This window comes from Fundulus heteroclitus, chromosome 17, assembly GCF_011125445.2.
Source record: "Fundulus heteroclitus isolate FHET01 chromosome 17, MU-UCD_Fhet_4.1, whole genome shotgun sequence".
Lineage (NCBI taxonomy): Eukaryota > Metazoa > Chordata > Actinopteri > Cyprinodontiformes > Fundulidae > Fundulus > Fundulus heteroclitus.
The window spans coordinates 24,925,453-24,951,361 of record NC_046377.1 but is presented as its reverse complement, the minus strand read 5'-3'; the positions used below and the strand labels follow the sequence as shown (position 1 = coordinate 24,951,361).

Genomic DNA, 25,909 nt, shown 5'->3' with positions numbered 1-25,909 from the left:
AAGCAAGAACAACTCAGCCAAATATTGTTCTTATATGGCTGAACCAATAAGTCAAATTAAATTATTCAAAATAATTTGCAAGCTGGACGAAAATCTTTTAATATGACAAATGAGCAAAAATTCTTTTTTAAAATTATCATATTTTATACAGCAGGTAAATTTTTTGGGGTTTTAAAAAAAAAAAAAAACTTTAATGGTTTTTTTTTTTGGCCCTCGAGTTCCTTTTACTGGACAGTTTTGGCCCCTGTACCGAAAAGTTTGGACACCCCTGACCTAGACTACAGAAGTTTTAGACTCTATGACGCCTTACACCGTACCATACAGACGTAGAGATCCATTCTTACCCGTCAGACTCTGATGAAACATTGAGCCCTGGAGCTAAATCTGCAGCAGCGCTCCAGTGGCAGCAGGAACATTAGCGTCTGATTTGCAAAGCGATGATTGCTTTGGAAATAAGCAGAACTCATGTTTGGACGGTAGCGTGCTGCTTTGTGGATGCTTTTTTTTTTTTTGGCTCTAACTCTTTGAATGCAATTCAAGCGTTTGCACCTGTCTCTTTTTTTTTTTTTTTACAATCCATCATGTTGCATTTAAAATATGTTCTGCAGATAAACTTCAGCCAGTATGTGCAGTTAAAAAGAAGATTGTGGCGTTTCTTCTAAAAGCCTTTCAGCGCACACCTGACCCGCGGGGATACGGTTGTGTTTTCCAGGCCTGTGAGTGTTTCCGTGCAAACATGTGTGTGTGTGTGCGTCTGTTTGTGAGGGCGCCTCGGGCTGCGTCCCCTCAGCGCCGCGTCTGCATCGACCTGCGGTGGAAAAGGGGCCGGCGCTGGGCCATGTAGGCCAGGAAGTCGATGGGGACATCAGAATGAGGGCAGCCGTCCAGAACAGCATCACAACGCGCCCAGAGGCCGCGCACTCCCACACAGACACGCTGCGCGCCGCACATACAAAAGGTTGGCCCTTTTTCAAACAGCCTTGGATTTATGGCGTAGAACTCCCCCCAGATGGTGATTCATGTGAAATCTGTCTGCAAAGGCTGCTCCACAGACGCCTTCCTGCAAGACTCTCTGCCTTAACAGAACTCCAGTTTGAGTTCCTGTCTGAGTGCATCTCTAAACGCTGAATAAATGAAACGGCTCGGAACGATAAATCATCCGAATTAGACGTCGTCGTTTCTGCACAGATAAATGTCTGAGGCGGGAGACAATGAAGGTTAGCTGTGGTCTGTGCAGAACCTCAGGAGCAGCTTCAGCTTCACGTCTCAAGGTTCTGCAGGAGAACACAGAGTTCTGCGGTTCTGCAGGAGAACACAGAGTTCTGCGGTTCTGAATACTCCAAAATCCAAATTATCCAATTTTGATATTTACTCCAAAATCGATATTTATTGCTTTCAAATTAATGCCCAAAGTCATTCATTAAACAAAACCAGCCAAATATTATATTTATGTTCTATTTATTAAACCCTGATATATTAACAGGAACATAAAGATCATTTGGTTCAATGCATTTATCACAGAAACCAAAAATGTGCCTAACGTCTGATTTTAGGGACGAAGGCGCTTTTAAAATTTGTCTCACTTGCTCTTCCAGTAATGACGCACTGTAATAGCGCCCCCTAGGGGATGGGAGGTATATTGATACTGAAAACCAGAACATGGATTAATAAATCATTTTGTTAATCTTTGTATTGATTTTTATGCACAGCTCTAGTTGAATGTGGAATAAAAGCATAATTTTTCATGGTCTGAGGCAATAAAACATAACAGCAGGCCTAAATGAATAAACTGGATTCATTCAGTTTAACAAGAGGAAGCTTTGGGCTTCTTCTAAGCTACATTTTAACGTGGAACATTTTGTACCTGTGGTCTGAACCTTAAGTTTTTTACAGGGAAATCTTTGGTTCATCGAGGTTTGGGTTGTTCAGCTTTTAGGCGTCCTCCCAATGGGAGCATGCATGGCCTGCTGGCTCTTTGCTAACGCCGAGCCCTCGGTTATTCCACGCTGACACCTGGATCACAATTTCTCACTTTTCTAATAGACTGCAGGCATCTGGAGGCAGAACTATGAGAAACCCAAGGACCTTAGAAGATCTATGGACTGATTCTAGGGTCAATGGCTCAAATTTCTTTTTTTTTTTTTGCTAAAATAATCAATTAATCTTAATCTTCATCTTTTGAATATATTCATCATTTGAAGCTTGATAGAATTATTTTTATTATTTACTATTTTACTTTGTTCATTGCATTTATCACGTATATACTCTTTACTACTAAAAAGTTTTAAGGTTTTAGTAATTCAGAAATTAAAGTGTATTTTATATGCCTGATCTCTCACTACTTTAGTTTATTGTTCATTAGTTTATTGTGCTAATCATAAATTTGCTGGAATATATAGACCAGTAATTACCATTTTATATCACCATGTATGTGTATTGATTTACTCTCTCTCTCTTATTGTTGCAGAAAGCAGAGGAATGTGTTGTGACGATAATAAGTGTTTTTCTAAATATGTCTGAAACTGTTATGAACTGTATTTTAGCCATCTGGACTGCTTATGTATAAATGTACTGTGTGGACTGCTTGGTATTATGTCGAAGGTTTTGCTTATTTCTGCCCTCTAGCTTGACAAATATAACCAGGATTTCCTAAATAAAAGAGCGGAGGTGACGGAGTTGCTTCAGATCGAAGTTGGAGATCTGTATTAAGCATCTCCGTTCGGTCTCCTTGCAAGATTTTTTAAAAACCACATTGTTGTCTCTCCTTCTTGTGTTCTTAATGAATGTTTTAGGCGTTTGAACCTGACAAAAGCTACTTTTACTCTTAAAACCAGAATTTTCCAAGCAAGAAAATGTGCCTGAAAAAAAAAAACAACTAAAAAGCTTCTGACCCTGGCTGCAGAGAACTACTCTAATACTTTTCTGGCAAATACAACCATGTTGAGCAAGTAGTCATCTATATTTAAACGGTTAAATAATTCATTCAAAGAGGCTTCATGGCATCACAGGCCTGGCACTGTAAGAGCTAAGGTGGGAAATCATGCATCGCTGAGTAATCCTGTCTGCCTTATCTCTGAAGTACCCATCAGAAGACTGTTTTCAATTATACAAATTAGGCTTACATAAAAGAAGGGTAAGGAGGGGGGGGGGTCTTGATCACACACGCGCGCAAACATGCAGAGAGATCACATAACGAAACATCCCGAGCGGGAAATGTTCTGGGACGGTGTAGAAAAGATGCGTGTTGAGGGAAATGAGCCAAACAGCAGAGATTGCCACGGCGCTCCGTTAACGCTCTTTCCAGCTCGTCTTAATATGTTTCCAGCGGCGCCGTCGGCTTTATTCCCACTCCGCCTGTTTGATCGCCGGCAGTTTGGGGGGAATGAATCCATCCCCCCTCCTCCCTGCTTCTTCGCCTCCCGTAAGGACCGAGCGGCCCTGAGGGGAACGGCGGGACGCTGCTGGACGTACGGGCGTGCATGGCAGAGCAGCGACAGCGTCCATCAGAGGGACGCTGAAGTGCTCCAGATGTTTCTGTTGCATCTGCAGGAATGGCCTCGTTTCTGTTCAGCCGCCAAGGACAGCTCAGGTTTTAAATGACAGAGCTTTCACCTAGAGGGCAGTTTGATGGAGGAGAAGTTTGCCTTTGGGCCGAGCACTCGTCTGTTTTAACACGCCGACCTCCCGGAGATGTTGTCCGTTTATTCAGCAGCGAAACGGACGATAAAAACCACAACATGAAGCCTCGTCCTGTAGATCAGAAATAAGTAAAATGTTCTTAAAGTAACTGTATATGTCCTTGATTTCAGCAGGTAAATAAGATGATTTGCCAATGGAATAAGATTTTTGCACTTAAAACAGGAACAATTGATTTCCATCATCTTATTTCGTGTGCTGTATAAGGCTGAACAATTAATCGCGTTTGCAATATAATCACAATTTAAAAAAACGCAATTTCCAAATCGCAGAGGTCTGAAATTTTTGGCTATTTAACAATTAGTGAATCAGACGCGTCCTTTAGGTATTAGTAAAATGTTTAAAGTGGGTTTGCCTCCACATGGAAGGGAAGACAGTTGCAACAGTGAGATAATCTAATTGTATTACTTGATTTAGAGTTTATATATTCATACTGTTTGACCACAAACTTTCAGGAATCTCACCATAGCATTAAGTTCTGATCAATCAGTTTAATACATAGACTTGTTGGTTGCACTTTGCACTTTATGTTCAACAAGGATTGATGTCCAAATCAACTAAAAGCTGTTCTCTTGAATAATATTCTGATCAATAGAAACATTAAAAGTTCATATTTAAAATAGTTTTTGTTTACAAACATCTTTATCTAGAGGATATTTTTGTTGCTTGTGGTTTAATGCAGAGAAAAGCCAAAATCAAATCGCAATTTTGGTTGAAATATATCGTAGTCAGAACACAATTTCTGCTCTGAGTTGAGACGCAGCGGCTCTTTTAGCGCCTGATCACAGCGAGGAAACAGATTGATTTGTTTTTTGTATATATTTAAAAAGACATGATAAATTAAACTAAAAACAAAATAATCGCTTTAAATCGCAATATTAAGATAAAAAAAATCTCAATTTGATTATTTTCCAAAATCGTTCAGCCCTAGTGCTGTAAATCTAATTATCTTATTTTAGGGGTCAAAATACTCATTCCATTGGCAGATAATCTTATTTACCTGCTCAAATCAAGGATAAATACACTAACTTTAAGAACATTTTACTTATTTTTAGATCCGTTTTTGCAGTGCAGAATACAGAGGAGGACAGAAAACGGCGCGTCGCTTCGGTTCCTGCACGCTCCGCTGCGTTATTATGGCCGCCTGTTTGCTCAGACCTTCATCTAAACATGGCAAATGTGCTACATTGTGCCTGAGGTGAATGCAAAGAAGGTGAGGAACTAATGTAAAAAACAAACAGCATTCCTGCGTGATCTTTGTGGCCCCAAACGCCCACGCCGTTTTTTTCCCCAGGCGGCAGAGACGCTCTCATTACACACAGCACACAACCTCCTCGCCGCTCCTAAAACACTTCACTTCTCCGCAGATCCGCCACTATCACCGACCGCATGAATAAACCGACGCCTGCAGGCCCAACAGGACACCGACTCAGCGCTGCAGCAGCCGAGCGCAGCATGCAAAGCAGCCCCGACGCCTCTGCCTTCAGTTTAAAGCACCAACGTGCAGAAATCAGCAGCGGTGGCGTGTAAACGAAGCACTTAGTGATGCCCGGCTCTACTACCAGCCAATCAGGTTTAGTTTCTGCATGCTTTGCTTTGTTAGGCGTATTAAAGATCTACCCAGGCGTTCCTGTCTGTCAGTGCTTTTCTAGGTTTGGTTGTTCTGGAAGTTCTCCAGGTACCAGAAGGAACCTTCTTACCAAACATGAACCCAAATCTTTCTGGTACAAAATGGAGCCGTCTGCCGCTGGAGGCGTTTTATTAAACATGTACAGAATCAGAGGCTGTTTGAGAATCAGCCATTTAAAGTCATTTAGTATAAGGGCTGTGCATAAAAAACAATACAAAGATTAATATCGATGTTTTTAAAAACAATTTAATAATCAATGTTCTGGCTTTCAGTATTGATATACCTCCCAGCCCCTAGGGGGCGTTATTACAAAGTGAGACAAATTTACGGAACGGCTGACAGGATTTTAGAAGCACCTTCGTCCCTAAAATCAGATGTTTGGCACATTTTTGGTTTCTGTGATAAATGCATTGAACCAAATGATGTTTATGTTCCTGTTAATATATCAGTGTTCAATAAATAGAACATAAATATAATATTTGGCTGCTTTTGGTGATTGAATGACTTTGGGCATTAATTTGAAAGTAATAAATATTGATATTGGAGTCAAATCAAATCAAGCTGAGCTGCATGGAGAACCGTTGGTATCGGCTCCTCCTAGATGACAGTCATCCTTATTCAGGATATTTTAGTTTGGTTCGCTGTTACAGGACGGACCGTCTACCAGCATGAAGTCACATTATATTGTCTGGATCAGGGTTTTTAATCCTCTCTTTTCTTCATCATCTGAGGATGACGATGGAGACGATGATGCAAAGATGGATTTTGCATAAAATCAAGAAAATTAAGGACAATCCTGAGCATCCTCTTCCTGACACTATCAATGGAAAACAGAGTCTCTTCAGAGTGGCTGTAAGACGGAGCGCTGCAGGAGATCTTTCCTGCCTACAGCCGTCACCATCTATAATAACTCCTGGACCAGACGAGTTACATCAGCATTTAATTTCCCTTTGGGATCAATAAAGTTTTTCTGAATTGAATTTGAATCAAGAGTCAAATGGTCCAAATGGGGATTAAAGCCAACATGACTATAAATGGGGGAAACTGTTTTTTAAATGAACTTATAGGCAAGAATTGAGCATTTTCATAACTCAGTAACTCATTAAAGAAATTTAGATTAAGTGTTAACAGAACCAGAGTATGTAGGTAGGTCAGTGGTGAACAGAACCAGCCACAAAGCCGTCCTCTCTAAAGATCAACGCCACGTTTCCACAAACAAACTTTTAATTATGACCCTAAATGTAGATGCGTGGTTACTTTCTACCCCGCTTACAGCAGGCGGACTTAAAGCCACCATCGTTCTGATTTAACACGTTGATCAGGTTTAGCTGCAGAAGGACGTGCATAACTTTGCATTCTTTAGCTGCTTTTGTTTTTTATTATTAGAAATGGGGCTGAACAATTAATCGCATTTTCAATATAATCGTGATTTAAAAAAACGTAATTTCCAAATCGCAGAGTCTGCCATTTTGACTCTGTAACAATTAGTGAATCAGACGCGTCCTTTAGGTGTTGGTAAAATGTTTAAAGTGGGTTTGCCTCCACATGGAAGGGAAGACAGTTGCAGTAGTGGGATAATCTAACTTTTATTACCTGTTTTAGCATTTGTATAATCATACAAAGCATTAAGTTCTGGTCAATCAGTTTAATACATAGACTTGCTTGTTGGTTGGACTTTATGTTCAACAAGGATTGATGTCCAAATCAACTAAAAGCTGTTCTCTTGAATAATATTCTGATTAATAGAAACATTAAAAGTTCATATTTTAATAGTCCTTGTTTACAAACATCTTTATTTAGAGGCCATTTTTGTTGCTTGTGGTTAATGCAGAGAAAAGTCAAAATTGCAATTTTGGTTGAAATATATTGTAGGCAGAACGCAATCATTACGCTCTGAGTTTAGATGCTGCGGGTCTTTTAGCAACTAATCTGCACAGCGAGGAAACAAAATGATTTGTTGTTTGTATATATTTTAAAACACATGATAAATTAAACTGCAATAAAATTAAAATCGCAATATTAAGAAAGAAAATCGCAATTAGATTATTTTTCAAAATCGTTCAGCCCTAATTAGAATCACATTTACCATTGTGTTTTAAAATGAAATAGAAAAAAAAGATGGATTGTTAGCATTAACTTTATTTAATATCATGTGGCTCTGTAATCAGAGAATACGACTAATCCACGTCAGCAGAGCCCAGGACTTAAATTTTATTCTTTAAACCATTTACAGACTTGGATTAAAACGGACAGCTTTACGTGCGTAACCCCAAACATTCGGCCTGCGCTCCATCTTTGATGTATTATAAACAGTTTTTACCATGAAATTGGCCAATTTGAAAGATATTGGATATCAGCACAGAGTATCAGCAGTCAGCAGCTTCGGCACCAGCGTCTGCCTTTAAAAGTCCACTGAGCCTGAGGCAGTGGAAGGTAAATGGGCCGAGGGGGGGGGACCAACCGGATTTCACCTGAGTGTAGGAGTGGAAGCAGAGACTGAGGTACGGATATATTTCTGTTTTAAATTAAAAAAGGTGGAAATGTGGGCAGGGATGGAGGGCAGATAGGGCTTTAAGCAGATGATTGGTGGCGGGAGCATAGAGGGGGGGCGGGGGGGTGGGGGGGGGGGGCAGATTAGATCACGGTGAAGGCTGCACAAACCCTCAGGACAGAGTAGATAAACATCAAGATAATCGGCACATTTATTCTCACCTCTGCACAATCATCACTTCCTGCCTCCGTCTCCTCCCCTTTAAGCTTCCTCTGAGGCCGCCTCCCCCCCCTCTGCCCCCTCCCGCCTCGGCTAACTACGTCTAACGGTCCCGGGGTGCTGCACTAGATCACGGCTCTCAATAAAGCCGTCAAAGCGGCTCCCCCCAGCTTTCTGAAACACAATAAGAGCGACTCCTGAACGCTCCTCCCAACATCGCTGCCATCGATCAGCTCGCTGAGCAACACAAGCATCTATCAGCGCCGCGGAGCTGACTGAGCCCACTGAACACCGCCCGCTCCATAAAGCTCTGCAAACGTTTTCCCAGAGTCTCCTCACCTCTGCAGCGACTTCAGACGCTGACCTGACCCGCTCTGGTCCCGCTATTTATCCTGATTTACTCGATCTGTTGTTGGGAACCTCCGCTGCTAGAGAACTTAATCTCATTTTCCTCAAAATGAGCCCGTTTTGGGCGCGCGGCGCTGCCAGACGTGTGATGAATGGCGTGCCAGCGCGCATGATTGAGGTGGAGCTGAGCGGATGATGTATGGGTTGGACCTGGCACGGCGCGGGCCACAGGGATGCTAATTGTTACGGCTGTTAAAACTAAACTCAATCAGGCCCACTGAGCTTTCTAAATCTGGAACATTAAAAAGATCGGTAGATGTTCAGCCGTCCGTGCCAGAACACGCACACGTTTTTGCCAGAAATGCAGAAGTTTGGGTCCAAAGCTGATAACTGGTGGAGCATTTGCTGATTAAAGTGGAAAAAACAAGTTTATATGATGGTGCATTTGAGAGAAAAGGACAAAAACCGTCTGCAACCAAGAGATTAATCAGAACCTGAGTCCACAGGCTTGGGCCGACCTTCTGTTTGTGCTTCTCATCGTTGCATCGTTCTGTGACCAGAGCGAGGCCAGAGACGGGAGACGAGCGCGTCCATCAGCGCAGCGTCCATCAGCGCAGCGTCCATCAGCGCAGCGTCCATCAGCGCAGCGTCCATCGCCGGCCGCAGCCAGCAGACGGACGGGGAGATGAAGATGCAGGGAGTCAGGATGACAGGACAGATTTATGCCAGGCAGCACCGCCTGCGCTCTTCTGCGAGGGCCGGCGGCCCCCGAAGGTTTGGGGCGGAAAACTTAGATTAATTCCCCATGCATGGCTGCATGTTTGTTAGATTCAATTATAAGGTCAGGCCAGAGGTTCACACAGGGTTAATGGACTGTCCTAATACTCGTTTTCACCACTTGTTCTCGTCCCCGGCAAAACAAAGAGGGACAGAAATCAGCTCTGCAGCAGCTAGAGAGGCCGTGGAAACCAAAGCTGAGCTTCTGAGAACGACTCATCATGAACATGCAGGAGGTTTAAATCACCTGAAAGAGCCAGGTAGGGTTAAAACCAGCAGGTCAGCTTTATGACTAAGGGTCTGAGAAGCTGAACGGGTGTAAAAATAAACATACGATGGGTTTTAAACTCTAAATATTTGATATCATATGCATAGAGGAATGTGATTGGTGCTGCATGCTGCCAGCAGGCGGTGCTGACCTTTTCCTGAGCTCTAAATGCCACGTGATCAGACCCTTGAAGTTTCACAGGCATCTAATGTCAGGGGCTGCAGCTCTCACATGATCTAACGCTTTGGCGAGCTGCAAACGTACGCACACCCTGTCCAGCTCTGGACCCCCACAGCAGGAAAAGCTGCGTAGAGATCAGGATCTGATGCTGTGAGACGGTTAAATACATTTATGTAAGTGGATGGATGGACATAAAGTCAGGCTTTTTACATTTTATGAGGCGGAGTTTGTGAGAAATTCACGCCGTTGGACTTGGTGGTGGAGAGGAAGACAGAGGAGAGAAGTTCTGCTGAACAAAACGGGAAGTAAAGTCAACAAAACCTGGCAAATCATTTCAGATCAATCAAAACAGAAATCTAAAAGCTGCAGTTTGGCTTTCAGAGATTTAAAAATAACAGGTTCTCAGCGTGGAGGCCGACGGGAAAACAAAACTTTCTGGAGCCGAGGTGAAACATGAAACAGAGAGAAACACGGCTGGTGCTGGTGATTAGTGAATAATATTGCAGGTAAGCCTCTCTCTCTGTATTCTGATGGCTCTTTTAGCTCAACAAGAGCCTCAGTCCACAAATGCTGCGCCTAATCCTAAATTCCTCTCCTTCTCCACAATAATGAGCTCCTCTCCGACTCAAGAGTTGACAGAGGTAAAGCATTTAGCACGCTTGAATGAAGAGAGGGGGGGGGGGGGGGGGGAGAGAGGAGGCCAAAAGAGACGAGAGAAGAGAGAAATCCACCGAGACGTGCATGAGGTAAGCTCTCCCTTTGGCAAGGCAGAGAAACGCTGCTGCAGTCCAAGAGCAACGGCTGGCTGTTGACAATGAGGCGCCGAGAAGAAGGCAGATGACAGAAGAAGACTGGGGGGGGGGGGGGGGGGGGGTGTACATGTCGCGTACTCTGCCTGCAAATGTGTGCACGCTGCACTGAGATATTAAAAAAGAGAAATAAGTCACGCTCCAAGGCCGGGCGATGCAGAGTAGAGATGCAGACCTCCACCTGATCCACGCTGAACGCACCTCCGCCTCCTTGTAGAGGCTTCATCGCTTCCAACGCCTTCAGCGAGGAGACGATCAGGAGCTTCTCATCAGTGAGCAGCGGCTGCAAACACTCAGGGTAAACCACATGTATATCCAGGCGGCCATTAAGCTCAATAAACCCAGCAGCTAAAGGAGCCTAGAAGTTCATTCTGCCCCTCATTTCCCACTCAGGGACTAAAATCTTCATTAAACTACGTCAGTAACTATAAGACGAAGCCTTGAGAGCGACAGCAGCTCCCTGTAACACCACACTGCAAAAAGGGAACTAAAATTAAGTACATTTTTTTTTTTAAATGAGTGCATTTTTTCTTGATTTGAGGAGGTAAATATGATTATTTGCCGATGGAATAAGATTTTTGCACTTAAAATAGGAAAAATTCATCTCCATCATCATTTTTCAAGTGCAGAATATCTAATTATCTTATTTTAGGGGTAGAGCTACTAATCCCATTGGCAAATAGTCTAATTTACCTGCTCAAATCAATAAAAAAATACACTAATTTCTAGAAAATTTTACTTTTAGTTCCCTTTTTGCAGTGCAGGAGGAGTTTCTCCCTTTTCTATAAATGCTTTAACTTCTAATCTAAAGCCGGGCGTCCACTGTACGATATTTTCAGTCGTGGTCCTCAGATGCATCTCAAACTGTACGATGAAACCTCAGGGTTTAAAAGTTCTCAGCTCTCCATCTCTGTTCTTACTCTGATGCTCTGACTGCTCACACCGTACGTCTACAACGTCAGACTCAGCCCCGCAGAGAGATGGCGCTGCTCGGACTCGTCTACCCGGAAGCCAAGTGTCAACAGTAGAAGAAGAAAAAGGCGGAAGTGTCGATGCTCTCTGTTAAACATGAGGCTCACTAGAATGAAACGAGCTGCCTTGGTAATTCTACGAGTTGCTGCTCCGTAGTTTGACTCCATGTCACACGTACCGCCGTCATGATTCTCTCCGCTCCTGTGTTTTCCTCTGAGAAGAAGAAGAAGAAGTTCCTTGTTTGCACATGCTCAGTGCGTAAGGTCTGGGGAAATCGGGTCGTAGCTCTGCTTCACCAGCAGGAGGCGCTCACCATCACTCAGCATCGCTCAAACATGTTTGATTTTCAACCGATGTGCACGGCATCATGAACGTCTCCAAAACCCAGACACTACAAAGAGAAACGTTCCTGGACCTTCAGCAGCATGAAGGTCCAGGAACCTTCGGCTTAAGTTTCTAAACAAAGGATTTTTCTTCTCACTGCAAAAACTGAACTAAAAATAAGTTACATTTTCTTGAAATGAGTGTATTTGTCGTTGATTTGAGAATGTAAATAAGATTATTTGCCAATGGAATGAGTATTTGTACCCGTAAAATGAGATTATTAGATAGACTCCACTTGAAGTAAGATAATAGAGATGAGTTGTTCGTATTTTAAGTGCAAAAATCTTATTCCATTGGCAGATAATCTTATTTACCTGCTCAAATCAGGGACAAATACAATAATTTCAGGAAGATATTTACTTACTTTTATTCCCTTGTTGCAGTGCTTGCTTAATGGATAAACTCAGATTAAGGGTTCGATCCTCTTCCACTTCTTTAGTGAGAAATTATGCCGCCGTCAAATTAAAAGTCCGATTTATTTTAAGGTTGTTAGGCAGAACATGCTGCTGGATAATTCATAATAAAAACAATCATTGCTTTTAAAAGAGAAACGATAATAAAAATAATAAAGACGGCTGCAGAGACGGGCCAGAAGCAGGCCTGACCTCCTTCTGTCTCCACATGGACGCGTCCTCCTGCCCACCACAGGTACCATCCCCCCCCCCACCGGTGGAGCTCAGACACGCGGCCGTGATGCATGGCCCCCGCCACACAGCGGTGTCAGCCTTAGACAAGCGCTCCTGAGCCCCGGCACAGAGGAGACATTTATCATTATGACAGCGCGCGCACACGGCAGGATAAAACAATGTTGCAGCCGGCCATGCGTGCAGACGACTCCATTGCATCATACATCACAAATACTGTACATGTTTCCCAGCTAAATAACAACATTATGAACAAAAACAGCAGAAAAATGTGATTTTTCCCCCCCCCCACCCAGATTCATTTATCATGCAGCGCAAAATGAGACGAGGATTAAAAACCCTGCAGCACCACAACCGATTCTTCTTTTCTTTAGATCTCCACATGGGGACGAGTCGCAGCTCAGATCCAAGCAGACGTCTGTCTGTGGGAGTGGGACCATGTCAGAGCGCCGCTGCTCTGCGTACGTCTCCTCCTGGAGAGTCGCCTCCACTCTGCTCCCCCCCACTAAGATAAGTCCGCCGTGTCGGCCTGATCATGTCTGCCCAGGCTGACCACAGCGATTTATTTACCTACTGCAAAAAGGCGTAGACGGCCATTTTCAGGTCTCTACCCGTTTATCTGATCACTGCTCAATTCTGGGTTGATAAACTGTCATATTATTACAGATTCTAAGGATATTAGGGAGTTTCTACCTAATAATAAAGCTCCATCATATGTCAGAGCTCTGATTACCCCGTATGTTCCTAACAGAGCACTTCGCTCTCAGACTGCAGGTCTGCTGGTGGTTCCTAGAGTCTCTAAAAGTAGAATGGGAGGCAGATCCTTTAGCTATCAGGCTCCTTTCCTGTGGAACCAACTCCCAGTTTTGGTCCGTGAGGCAGACACCCCGTCTACTTTTAAGACTAGGCTTAAAACTTTCCTTTTTGACAAAGCTTATAGTCAGAGTGGCTCATGTTACCCTGAGCTACCTCTATAGTTATGCTGCTATAGGCTTAGGCTGCTGGAGGACATCAGGGTCTATTTCTCTCTCTCTGCTGAGTTCTCCTACTGCTCTCCAATCTGCATTATTTGTTGTTATTTCAGCTTTTAACTTTTGTTCTCTGTCATTTTTCTCTTCATAGAAGGTACACCTGGTCTGGTGTTCTGTTAGCTGTGACATCATCAGGGGAGGCAGATCATCCACTATTACCATCTAACATAGAAAGTACTCCTGGGTCAATGTGAGCTTCTGTGCTTTCTGTGTCTCTGCTCTGTCTTCTCTAACATAGAAAGTACTCCTGGGTCAATGTGAGCTTCTGAGCTTTCTGTGTCTCTGCTCTGTCTTCTCTAACATAGAAAGTACTCCTGGGTCAATGTGAGCTTCTGTGCTTTCTGTGTCTCTGCTCTGTCTTCTCTAAGCCCCAGTGGGTGGAGGCAGATGAGCGTTCACACTGAGCCTGGTTCTGGTTCTGCTGGAGGTTCTCCTCCCTGTTAAAGGGGAGTTTTCCTCTCCACTGTCGCTTCATGCATGCTCAGTATGAGGGATTGCTGCAAAGCCATCAACAATGCAGACGACTGTCCACTGTGGCTCTACGCTCTTTCAGGAGGAGTGAATGCTGCTTGGAGAGACTTGATGCAACCTGCTGGGTTTCCTTAGAGAGGAAACTTTCTCACCAACCTGGAGGATCTGATGGAGTCTGACTTTGGAAAGAGCCTTGATGATGATGTGTCTGAGTGGCCTGTTTCAGGTCATTTTAAACGTATTTCCCCTCAGGATGGCTTCATCTGTGCATTCGGTGTGTTACAAGACTGTTTCCTGTGGCTGAGATAGTTAAATATGAGTTTTTTTTTATTCCCCGGAGGCTCTTATGGGAACCGTTTCACTGAAACACTGCAGCAAATGCCTGACTTTGTATTTCCTGTGATCATCCGCCTGCAGTTCCCACTAAAGTGACATTCAGATCAAGGTCTGCATAACAATGGTCGAATTTAAATGGAATGAATTAAAATATGCATTAGCAGTAGTGACGGTTTTCTCTTGTCCGTACAGCAAAGCCCCCCCCCACCCCACCCAGCGCTCTGCACACATTTACAAAGATATTTCTCATGAGAAGCCTCTGTTGTCTGTCACAGGAGCCTTTCAGCTGTTGGCTCCATGATTTGTGTCCTTTCATGCCTGGAAGGGGGTCAGGAAGGGGATGTGGTGGGGGGGGGGGGGGGGGGGGTGTGAGTGGGCGGAACAATCCGGGGTGAGATACATTTGGCTCGTCTGTGGAGATCCCAGCTTGTTTTCACACTGGGTGAAAGTTTACAGGCGTTCAGCTGGACTCCTCCGCGTTGAGCTGACCTCTGGTTTCTCCTGGAGGTCCATCCCCTGCAGGCTGGACGCCCATTAGCCCAGAGGAACCTCGCGGTTCAGAAACAGGAGGAGACCCGACCCTCGGTGGAGGGAGGTGAGGGGGTCACATATTTCCCAGACAGACCCCAGCCTCAGCTTTGCACTTGGAGGAAGAGTGGAAAGTCCAGGGCAGAGTTCTCCCTACTGGGATCATTCAGTACAGCGCCGTGCAAAAGTCTCCAGTCGTCCCTCATTTCTTTACGTCTTCCTCCCAAAAAGTCAAAAACTCTTTGATCTACACCCCTTCTCCGTTTTTTCACGATCTGCTTGTGAAAGGAAACCAGGACACCTTTCTGTGCACCAGGTCAAATATTACCCACCGCCTGCCGTCTTTCCTCCGATGGCGCTGCAGAGCGGAACATCAGGACAGGACAGCGTGCCAGGAGGCATCCGGGTCCCCTTCGCTGTGGAGGAGCTCCATCACCCGGCCCCAGATGGACCTCCTCCAATCAGCTTAACGGAGGCCGTGTCTCCTCAACGTGGGCGAGAACAATCTAGATCATAGGTGTCAAACTCAAGGCCCGCGGGCTGAATCCGGCCCGTCAAGGTAAATTATCCGGCCCTCAAGAGCCAATAAAAAAAGGCATATCATGTCATAAAGTAGAGGTATATACCCTTTTAAAGTGTATAAAGTGGCTAAAACTCTGCCTCCTGTAAGTGTAACTCACCCCAGTATCAACTTTTCTTGCAGATAAACTGTATAAACTGGGCCTAAGGTTGCTATTTCTATGTTGCCGTGCATTTTTTAATACTTCTATGTGAACTGGAATGAAATTATGAAATGAAAAGTATCGTCTGTACACGTGAAACCGGCCCTTTTAATGACTTCATGACGTCAAAGTGGCCCCATATAGAAATGAGTTTGACACCCCTGATCTAGATGAACCGATTTCTGAGCAGCCCACCAAACAGACAACTTCCTGTCGCATTTTCATTGGATTAAAGACAATTTGTTGCCATTTCTTTACCTGAATCTATGAGACAGACGCACAGAGGGACTTTAGCTCCAGCAGGAGGACATTAGCTGCTTTTCACCTCTACTTGTCCACTTTTTAAGACCTAAAGGGGTGGTCTGCTGTGCCCTGCAGGTCTTGAAGGCCGACGCTAGAGATGGGGAAGAGGAAGTAGAGGAGGGGGGGGGGGGGGGGGGGGGCACGCTTCACGCCGGAGAAAGGAAAGCAGCTGGCATGAACAGCAACGCTGAAACGGCGAGGTTAAACACAGTAATGCAAAGAAGTATGTCAAAAGATTACCGAGAGCACCTCTCACCAGCTGAAAAGCCTCCATGGAGTGGCGTGTTCACACAAATACAAAGTGTCATTTCCATAAGCGCTATCTGGTTAAACCTGTCCGCCTCCTCGCCGGCTGGGTAAGAGGGCACAGATAGGCCTGTCTAATTCCAGCGACACGCATTATTTAGAAATCCTTCACTTTCCCCGGCAGACGCGGCGAGCAGCCGCCGATGCAAAACACATCAACGGGAGGAAAAGAGAAGGGCGGCAGCGAGAGCAACCCCGCCGGGCCCGCGGCGTGAGAGACGGAGACACTGATTAATGAGAACGCCGTCTCGTCACTAGAGCATCTGGGTAATAGACTACACGGCGAGTCAATGGAGGGGGACTCTGAGGAGTAAAGTGCACACCCTGGCCCTTTATGCCGGAATAATACGCCCAGAGACGGCGTTTTGTTTTAGGGAACAAACGGAGGCACTGCTGGGACGCTTTATCTTCCTTTCTCTAATTACAGCTCTGCCCTGATGGCCGGCAGGAGATGATGTCACGCATCCAGAGCCGTCCAGCGCCACTTTCACCACTTTCCACAGCAAACTCTACTTTATTAATGTCAAACATGCACTCATCAAGCTTTTTCTAACCAATATGGATGTTTTTTTTTTTTTGTCTTTGAGGTCCAAGCTGCCAAACCCCCAGAAGAGACAAACTGGTTCTTTGATAGCGGTTGAATCTAACAGAAAATGAAGGGATTACAAGATTATCCCCATTTCTGCTTCAAAGCACATGTCCCTAACCTTTATCAGATTTTTACTAAACTCAGAGTACATGGGGGCTGCATGGCTGGTGCATCTAAATACCAAAACCGCTGCGTTTACTGAGCAGGAAGGGAAGAAATAATCAGATTTCTCAGCATTAGTAATCGATCACCAATCAGAGCCGATCAAGAACATGATCTACGGCGGAGCGCTTGGTAAGAACAGCTCGTCTGACAACGCAGCGCAACAAAAGATCCTAAATCCAACAAACCCAAATAAAACCTGCCACTTTTTTAATAACATCTAATTCTTCTTTAATCTCAGCGCATATAAAATATGTTCTGCAGGTTTTTGACAGATGTGGCAGACATGATGACTGGCCACGTTTATGTGATTAAACACAAATCAATACCCTTATATCAGCTTTATAGCGAATAAATGGTGCAATTGTTGTTTTTGTTTTGATGAATTTATTGAAAAAGAATATAAAAAAAATAGATTTTTCTGTTTCTGACCTGCTGGTATCCTTCAAAAATCGACAAATGCAACAATTTACTGATTGTAGTTATTAGGAAATGAAACAAATGTTCAAATATAAGCCATAAAACATAACAGTATCATTACTCTGCACAAGATGACTCAACAATATTCTCACAATTACTCCCATTTATGACCGTCGGGAGCCAAAGAGAGACTTCACAGCTGCGTTAATCCTGATGTATTCCACATCTTATCTACCATCAGCCAGTTTTAATGAGTTTTTCTTCTTCCCACCCCAAGTTATTGGAAGAATAAGTGAAATTAAAAAGAAGAACTACGGCACAGAGAGAGCTTTTCTCTGCTGGGAAATAAAGGAGCATGATCCGTCAGCAAACAGGAGCCGTGAGCAGAGGGGACAGAAGTGGGACATGCCTGCGTGGAGAACCCGTGACCGTGATGTGGGCATGAAAAGCTGCCTTTGTCCCTGGTGCTGCACCAACGTGGGACTTTAACACAATTACGGCAGAAAATGCAATTAAAGGACACGGGATAGCGGCGCATTCCTGCGTGCCTTTCTGCTAACGCTCCCCCACAACCAAGTGTCCAAAGTGCGGAGAAAAACACGCGATCAGGGCGTCAACGCGCTCTTTGCGAACAGATCACCACTTCTGCGCTTTTTTTTTTATTAATCTGCTTTGCTCCAAGCGGCGGGAAGGGAAGAGCAGAGCGGGCTCCCTCAGCCGGCTGCAGGGCGCCGGACGCACCGCTCCAGACCCGGAGAGACGGTGGTGGTGGTGGGCGGCAGCTCCGCGATGCTCCTCATGTTCCCACAGTTTGAGCCAGGCGCAGCAGATATGAAGGCGGCGGCGCTAATTCCTCATAATGGCGCTCATTCATCATCACCCTCCGCTAACAGCCTGCGGGCGCTCCGCGAATCTACCGACGGATTTCAGAACTAAGAGCGGAACGCAGAGATCCGGACGAGCCCGATTCAAACAGCCGCTTCCCAGGACGGCAGTCCGGGCGGCGTGAGGAGCGCAGAGAACTTACATTCTGTCTCCAGAAACCAGCAGGCGGCTCTCCACCATCATCTCGGGCAGAAAATCCAGGTTGTAGGCTGAAGTCATGCTGCCTGCCCTGCGTCTGAGCCCGTGTGCGCGCCTGCGGCGGTGCCGTGCCGTGAGAGAGAGAGCGCCTCCCCGGCGGATGAAGGAGCGTGGCTCTGGCCGCGCTGCGCCTGGCCGCGGAGACGGAGGGGGACAGGTGCAGGAGCTGAGGCCTCCCTGAAGGCGGTGTAGCCGGCCGCGCACTCTCTGTCCGCATCCAGCAGCTTCACATTCTCCTTCCGCCGCTTTTCCCCCTCTGCCGCCCCCTCGGTGCTCGTCTCAGCCGCTCCTGCTGCGGTTCTGTTCCGCCCGTCCTGGACCGACAAGCGGCTGTGCAGCAGCGCAGCTAACGGAGCGCCGGAGGAGCAGGTTCCGAGTCAGGGAGGCGTGGCGCTGCAGCCGATCTTTAACTGTTAGGTCTCCTCCAGCAGATTATCATCAGCGCACGGCCCGCCTTCAGGCTGGGAACTCAGCCTCAGAAAAGTATTCACACCCCGCCGTGGTGCCTGCATTTTAATACCCTGAATTCAACAGTGTTCCGGTAGAAATCCTAAAAACTCAGCCCCAACCTGTGGCTCCACCTGTAGCCAGGTGTGCAGCAGCAGGAAACGCCTTAGAGACGCAGGTCCTGAGCTCAGATTAGACAGAGAGCCCCACAGCATGACGCAGCCATCACCAAAAGGTGCGTTTAGGTCTGATCAGCTGGGTTCAGTGACCAGAACACGTCACAGAACATTTACTGGAGCTTCATGATGAAAAAAGAAGAAAAGTTGTGCCCAAGTATGAAGTCAGGAAAAATTGATGCTTTACGACGTTGTCGATAAAACAAAAGGTTTATCTATAATAAGATGTCTGCATAATCATAATGATCCCACCTGATTGGTCTAAATACAGCGGCCCGTTTAACATTAGGGAACAATTAGAACATTAGAACGTAACCAGCATCACGGAAGGAACCAAGGAACCCGGCAGACCGGTCAGGGAGAAAGTTCTGGTTCAGTTTAAAGCATGACAACGTCCAGAACTCTGAACACACCGAGGCACGGCGGCGGCAGCGTCATGCTGCGGGACGCTTTTTACACTTTTTATCCCATCTCACTGAGCTTCGGTCACTGTGAGACGATAAAAAAGGAAGCTTGTCAGTATTCAGATGTCCTGGTTGGTGTTTCCTCTTTCTAGTGTCATTTTTATGCTTTGTTAAAATCATTACTACATAAAAAGTCACTTAGAATTAGAAAAAAAACTTATTCTTATGACAGTAATTAGTGTTTTTCCCTCCAAAATACCCTCTAGCTTCAACAGGAAGGAAACTGCACAACATGCAAGCTGTGATTTCTCTGTGGATTCTGGTTCTTAAGTGGCAAATGTTTTCATCCCTAACACTAAAAGCTCTTATCTATGGTTCCCGTTGCTTCAGCAGAGGTCTCTAATATTCCCAGGTAGGTTTAAACGTAAGTCTGCAAAGACCTGATCTCCATGTCCGCTCCATCGTCTGTCAGCAAATCAATTGTTAGTTTAACAGATTCCTGCTCCAGTAGCAGCTAATTATATGTAGCGCTCTGAAACTCATGCCAGGCTGCAGAGCCCCGATTCAGAGCGAACAAACAGTTTAAGCAGAACATCAGCGGCGTCGCCGTGGCGCCTTAATAAAAGCACGGCCAGTTAGCTGATTTACACTCAAATGAGTTGACCAAATTTGGAGAGGTGCAATTACACCTGGGGATAGCTCTGTAATAATCATCCCGCTCATAATTTGCTGACTCCATTTTACGCCGCGTTAATTGTGCGGGTCCGGAATGCGTCCCCCGTGGAAAGCGGAGCGGGCCTGAACGCACCCCGCGTTGCCGCAGCGCTACCAGGTTGCCCCACTTCCTTCATTCTGTGCAAGAAAGAGAGCAGGAGGCACTCCAGTAAAATAATGAGGCGCTCTCATACGGAGAAAGGCGGCTCTCTGGGGGGAGAACGCCAGTATCTGGGTCAATGTGGGGAAAATGTGCTCCGTCTGCACACAGAGAGCAGCGTAAGTGTTGTGTGCTGTGGGTGGGACTTGGCTTGGAGCTCTGCTGAGCCGGGCGGGGGGGTTTGGGGGGGGGGGGGGGGGGTGCATGTTAACTTGCATGGACCGGAGTCAGAGTATGGATGGGAAAGGCTGATCGGCCTCAGGGCTAACACAGTCCCAGGGGTGGGAGTGATGCTGCACTCTTCGGATGGAGGGCTGAGCAGGACGTTATATAAGCAGCCGCCGCGTCGTAATCACACGCTTTCATGTCGGGGCTCGACTCCACGGCCGTCACACTCGTTCCACACGACAAAAGCATCCCTGACGGTGATAATAACCCAATGGGTCCTCGCCTGCCTGCACTGTTTCTGCCCTTCAGGTCTTTTTTTTGTAGTGCCCAGAGCAAATTGCATTTAAAACAGTCATTTACCTGCCAAGGAACGGCGGATAGTCCACAAATCTCTCTGTCAACACGTCTCAGCCAAATTACTGCGCCGCAGAGAAACAGGCCTCCCATAAAAAGTGATGACAGCGCGTTCACGGCGAAAATAGCCTGAAATCTAGAGAAACAACTGCAAACATTACAGGAAGCGGATGAAGCGGGAGGTTAACTGTCCCTTTAAAACAATTCAGCCTTGTCATGTTATGGCTGCACAGCCGTCTGATATGAACAATCATTTATCTCCACCCACGGATTCACGTCGCCCCGCATTAGATGAAGAAGTCGTCCACAGGCAGATGAAGCAGTTGCACTTCAAGTCGACGCTTATATAAGATGGACAATAACAAACTTTGTGCTCATCTGGAGAGGAGAATGACACAAAAGGCATATTTCAGATATCTGCACCTGTTTCCCTCCAGTCTGAGGACGGAGGATGCCTTTATTCTGACGGCTGCACCACTGAGTACCCCTGTACCCTAACGCAGGAAATCATGTCAGTAAAAGGGGAAAATTGATGCAAAATCTCCCAAATAAAGAAATATTCCTAAGTTTATTGTGTATAAAAAGGTGTTTCTGACCAGCTTTTACACACAGCTGCCACTAATGCACGTCATCAATAACCATTCGGACTAAATACTGATGCAGGCTCGTTTCATTCTGGACTGAAAACATGGGGCTGATCCTTTCTTTAAGCTGCTCACATCTGGCCAGGTGTGTTGGTGCATCTATTAGTGTTTTTTATGTGGGTCCAAACGTGAAGAAATGCAGCAGAAACTAGTCCTGTAACATCCATGAAGTCAGAATATTCCGCTGACACTCGTACAGCCTGGCCCCGTAACGGGATGAGCAGTTTACCTGAACTTACTGACCACCTTGGGATGAAGGTTCAATGCTTTATATGAGCGCCCCCATGTGGTCAAATCTGTATCACCATAATTTACTGTTGGTCCCTGTAAGCGTTCAGCATGTGGAGGGGAGTGAATCAGTGCCGACGGATCATTGCTACGACCCCTAATTTAAATTTAGTAGAAATTTAAATCGTTATTTCTGATGTTTATGCCAGAGAACCTTTTTTTCCACATGTCTAAAAAACATAAAACAATCTAGAAGCCATCTGGTTCACCTGAAGCTCAAATTACCAGCTGCTGTGAGCCAGATGTGAAGTAATACAGCTGTTAACGTTACTCTGGACACTCAAGTGTTTGTTTCCTCTTTTCAATTAAATTACCCCGATTTTTTTTTATTTTTTTTGGTTTAAATAAATGGAGTTATGCTCCACAGGCTTTAAGACAGCGTGAGAAAAAGTCCCGTCTCTACAGCGTCGCCTTCTTCTCATTAGCATGGCGGTTATTTTGGAGCGATGACGTTGATGTCCCAGTTCACGCCGCGGGTTCCTCTGGTTCCTCTGGCGTTCTGCACGGTCCAGAGTGACGGTCAGTGGATGAGCTCTCTGCAGAGCGGGTCTAACATCTAAAGCGTCTTTTTAAGCATTCGGGCTCAGACTGGTCGTGTAGCTGCGCTCTCCTCCAGTCTGCGAGGATTACAGGAGGACGGCTCCTCTGTGTGCCGAAGGCTCAGCAGCACCTGGATAACAGCAGCAGAGACGGCGGCGCTTCAGGTCCTGACGGCGAATCGACTGCTCGGCGCTCCCTCACCGGCGTCTGGTAAACAATCAGGCAATCAAATCTCCTCATTTGCTTCCCATTCTAAACAAATCCTTCCCTCCTGCTCGCCAAACAAAAACCCCTCCATCCATTAATAAAACATGACGATGCTGGCTGTGTAGCGCGCCGCGTGCGGAGGGAAAAAGGGCCGGCGCTGTTTTTTTGACATGCGGCCTGCGCAGCTGGAGGTGAGTCTCACATGTTTCTGGTCCTTGGAGATAATTAGCCTTTAATAGTGCTGAAACACCCAGAGAACAAAGGGAGACACAAAAGGAAACAGGGCAAGGCAGCCGTTCCTGCTGACGCTGGAAAAGCATCCTTGAGCCGGAGTTTTAGTCAGGGCCGCTGGTCAGATCCAGCCAACGTGTCTTAAAGCGGCCCGTCCTTTATTGCTGCCTTCTCCTGCCTCGGCTATCGCTCCATCTCTCCATCTCTCCATCTCTCCATCTCTCCACCCGAGGCCTCATGTTCTCCCACATCCTGCTCATGGCAAGGTCTGCCTCTGCCATCGCTCTTTTCCCGGCTCCGTCTGCTTATTTCTATCGTCTCTCCATCACCCCGGGCTGAGGTGAGGGCTCAGCTGCCCGAACAATACAAATCGATCACTTAGAGACGGAGGAGGAGGAGGAGGAGGAGGAGGAGGAAGGGTTAGGTGAGATAAAAGAAGGAAACAATGAAGCTGGACCAGAAATAGCTGCTCTCTCAAAGAGAGAGAATGGCTAAAAGAGAAGAAGAGAAAGTGAAAACTCTCATCTGAGTCCTGCTCGGATCTCGGGGAGGAAGATTGTGAGGAGATGATGGTGCCGGGGCTTTTTCACACGTGAATATTTAATGAGCAGCTCATGAATAATTCAGACCAGCAAGCAGCTGCGTTTGAGCCTAAGTGGACATGTGAGGAGGCCGATGCAGACAGAGCCGACTGCTGCAGCTCGTCCTAAATGAAGGCATGCTCCGGGCGGCCTGATCTCGATCCTCTGCTTCTCCACGTGTTAAACCGCAGCGCTCTGCAGACAGAAGGCCAAATAAAAACAGCCAGATACCCCCCCACATCTCTACCCATCACTCGCCACGTCTCTGACCCGGTTCTGGTCAGGACACGGCGCTCCAGTTAACACCTGTGGGGCTGCGGCCTCCGCTGACCCGTGTCCATCAGATCTGACCACATGTCGACTCAGACGCATTGATAAGATAATAAAAATAAAGAACTTAAAGAGCTTCCTGAAGCTTGTCCGTTTCTCTGTATGAGGGTCCTGATGAATGGACCAGCACATTTACGGCGGCCTCTCCTGCCCCGTCCTCTTGGTGGCGCTGTTGTCACCGTGTAACGGCAGGAATAGCTCTGCTGATTTGATACTTCCAGCTCCAGCCTTCCTAATTATATACCACAACGATTCAAGACAGTCTGACTGCAGACCTGCACCGTCAGGACCAGAAGTTTATCCAAAACATTGCAAAATAAAAGCGCAGTTGATTCGAAGTCATTCAAAAATAAGAGCCAGTATAGTACGTGTACAGAAACACGTTTTTTAACGTATTTTTGGTTCCCCGTGTTTATTTCTTGGTCTTTATTTCCAGCTTTCAACTGGATATGGTAAAAAATGACAATATCAAGACAAAATCTCTCTCTCTCTCTCTCTCTCTCTCTCTATATATATATATATATATATATATATATATATATATATATATATATATATACTAAAACGTTATAGGGTTATTTTATGGATAATCAACGCAGATTAGATGTGCAGCTATTGTTATGAGCCCTAAAACAATACTAGCATACTGAAAATGTACTCGTTTTCTGGGAGTGATTTGGATCACATAACTCATAAATTTAAAGCTTCTTTTTTGAAAGCCACTTTCAAACAGTAAGGCAGAAAAGTGAGCTATCAGGTGTCTTCACCGCAACTTACAGTTCTTTTAACCTTTTCCCTATAAAGCCAAACCACATCCTGCCAGAAGTTAGAAGCATTGTCTCATACGTATGAGAACAAACAAATACAAATATATTATGTTTAGCTTTAAATAAAATGCCTCCAAACTATGTGGTTTAAATTTTAGGCACAGAGGGTAGTGAAATCTAACAGCACGACGTCCAGCTTTGGGCGTAGTGCCAAGAGTTAAGATTAAAATATGCATCAAATAATGAAATAAATAAAAGAAAATGACACAAAAATGATAATATAACTCAGTTTTCTTGTTCTTTAAGTAGGGAAATTAAACATTTAAGCACTGTTGATATGATAACACTAAAAACTACCCTAAAGTCCAAAACCTGATTCTGTAAAACTAATAGAACTTAGCAGGGGAACATATAGTGTCCAACGTAACGTTCTAGTGAATAAAGACTTATGATGAGAAGTTGTTGTCGCCTGACTTCTTCTCACCTCGTACACAAACATGTATTTGCAGGTTTTGAATAAAGGTGCGGTCCTGGCGGCGCTGACGGGTCCTGGCGGTGCAGATCGCTCCGCCTTAATGTGAGCGCCGTTCTTCCTCTGACGGGAAGAGTCCAGCCAGACTCCTGGGAGGAATTTGGCAGAAAATGTGAATCGGCAGCAAAGATCAGGCTGATGGCAGGAAGGCCGTCCTGCTTTAGAGACCTGGAGCTAATCCCTGATGAATAATCAAGAATATCAGAGAAAACCAGCAGAAAAGCTGCTCAGCAGTTAGAAGACGGGTTTGATGGCTGTTAGACCAATTTATGCTTTTCTATTGATTATTGAAGAGGATGAATATGTTAGGGGATGCTGTTTTTTTGGTTATATATATCTATATAAACCCAAAAGGGTTTCTAAAATGCTAATTCTCTTTGGAGTCAAGAGACAGAAATAGATTCCTGTGTTGTCTGGTCCAACATGGCCGCCCAGGTTTCCACCTTCTGACCGGCTCGCTGACCCTCACACTCCAACGCCGGCACCGACAGAGGGCTTCGTCACGTCGGTGTCCTCGGCCCTGATGGGGCCCCCGGCTACGTTCTGCCGCCGCTGTCTGCCGGTTCTAACGGGCCAGATCGGAGCGGACAGCACTGCGGGGCTCTGACGTGGAATCCTGCTCTTCCAGGAGAAACTGCTGACATTTCAGCAGCACTGAGCGTCTCTCCTGGCTGCTTTTCTCTGGTTTTCTGTATCATCGTCGTCTCTAAACCGCTAACTTTGCAGCTTTCACTCCTGATAACCGTTCTGGTGAGCTTTACCGTTGACTTTATGAACTTAGCTAGATTTCTCTGGTTCTGAAGATGTTCCTCTACGTTTCAGACGGGTCACTTTCTCACTTATCAAGTGAAACTAGTCCTGTTCCTCCCTCAGGGCTCAGCAGACATTTTCCTCTCAGTATTTGATGATTTTCTCTGCGCGCTTCAACCAGCCGGTTTTACCGCTGAGCTGAGATTTATCTCTACCGTCTCTGGGTTCTGGATGCTGATGCTGGCAG

At 45.7% G+C, this 25,909-nt stretch overlaps 1 protein-coding gene across 25 annotated transcripts in view; it reads right to left on the bottom strand.

Annotated features, from left to right (window-relative positions):
- The window catches only part of celf2 (cugbp, Elav-like family member 2), a 275,924-nt gene that overhangs the window by 158,814 nt on the left and 91,201 nt on the right, over window positions 1–25,909 (bottom strand). The window contains exon 1 of one of the 25 annotated variants that reach the window (XM_036148983.1): window positions 18,314–18,795. The exons of 22 other annotated variants lie outside the window; for them this stretch is intronic. In XM_036148983.1, coding sequence (XP_036004876.1) covers window positions 18,314–18,390 — 77 coding nt within the window. In that variant the 5' untranslated portion in view covers window positions 18,391–18,795. Of the gene's footprint in view, window positions 1–18,313; window positions 18,796–25,909 lie in introns of those variants that run through there. 2 more of the 25 variants (XM_036148999.1, XM_036149003.1) reach the window with 2 other exon arrangements.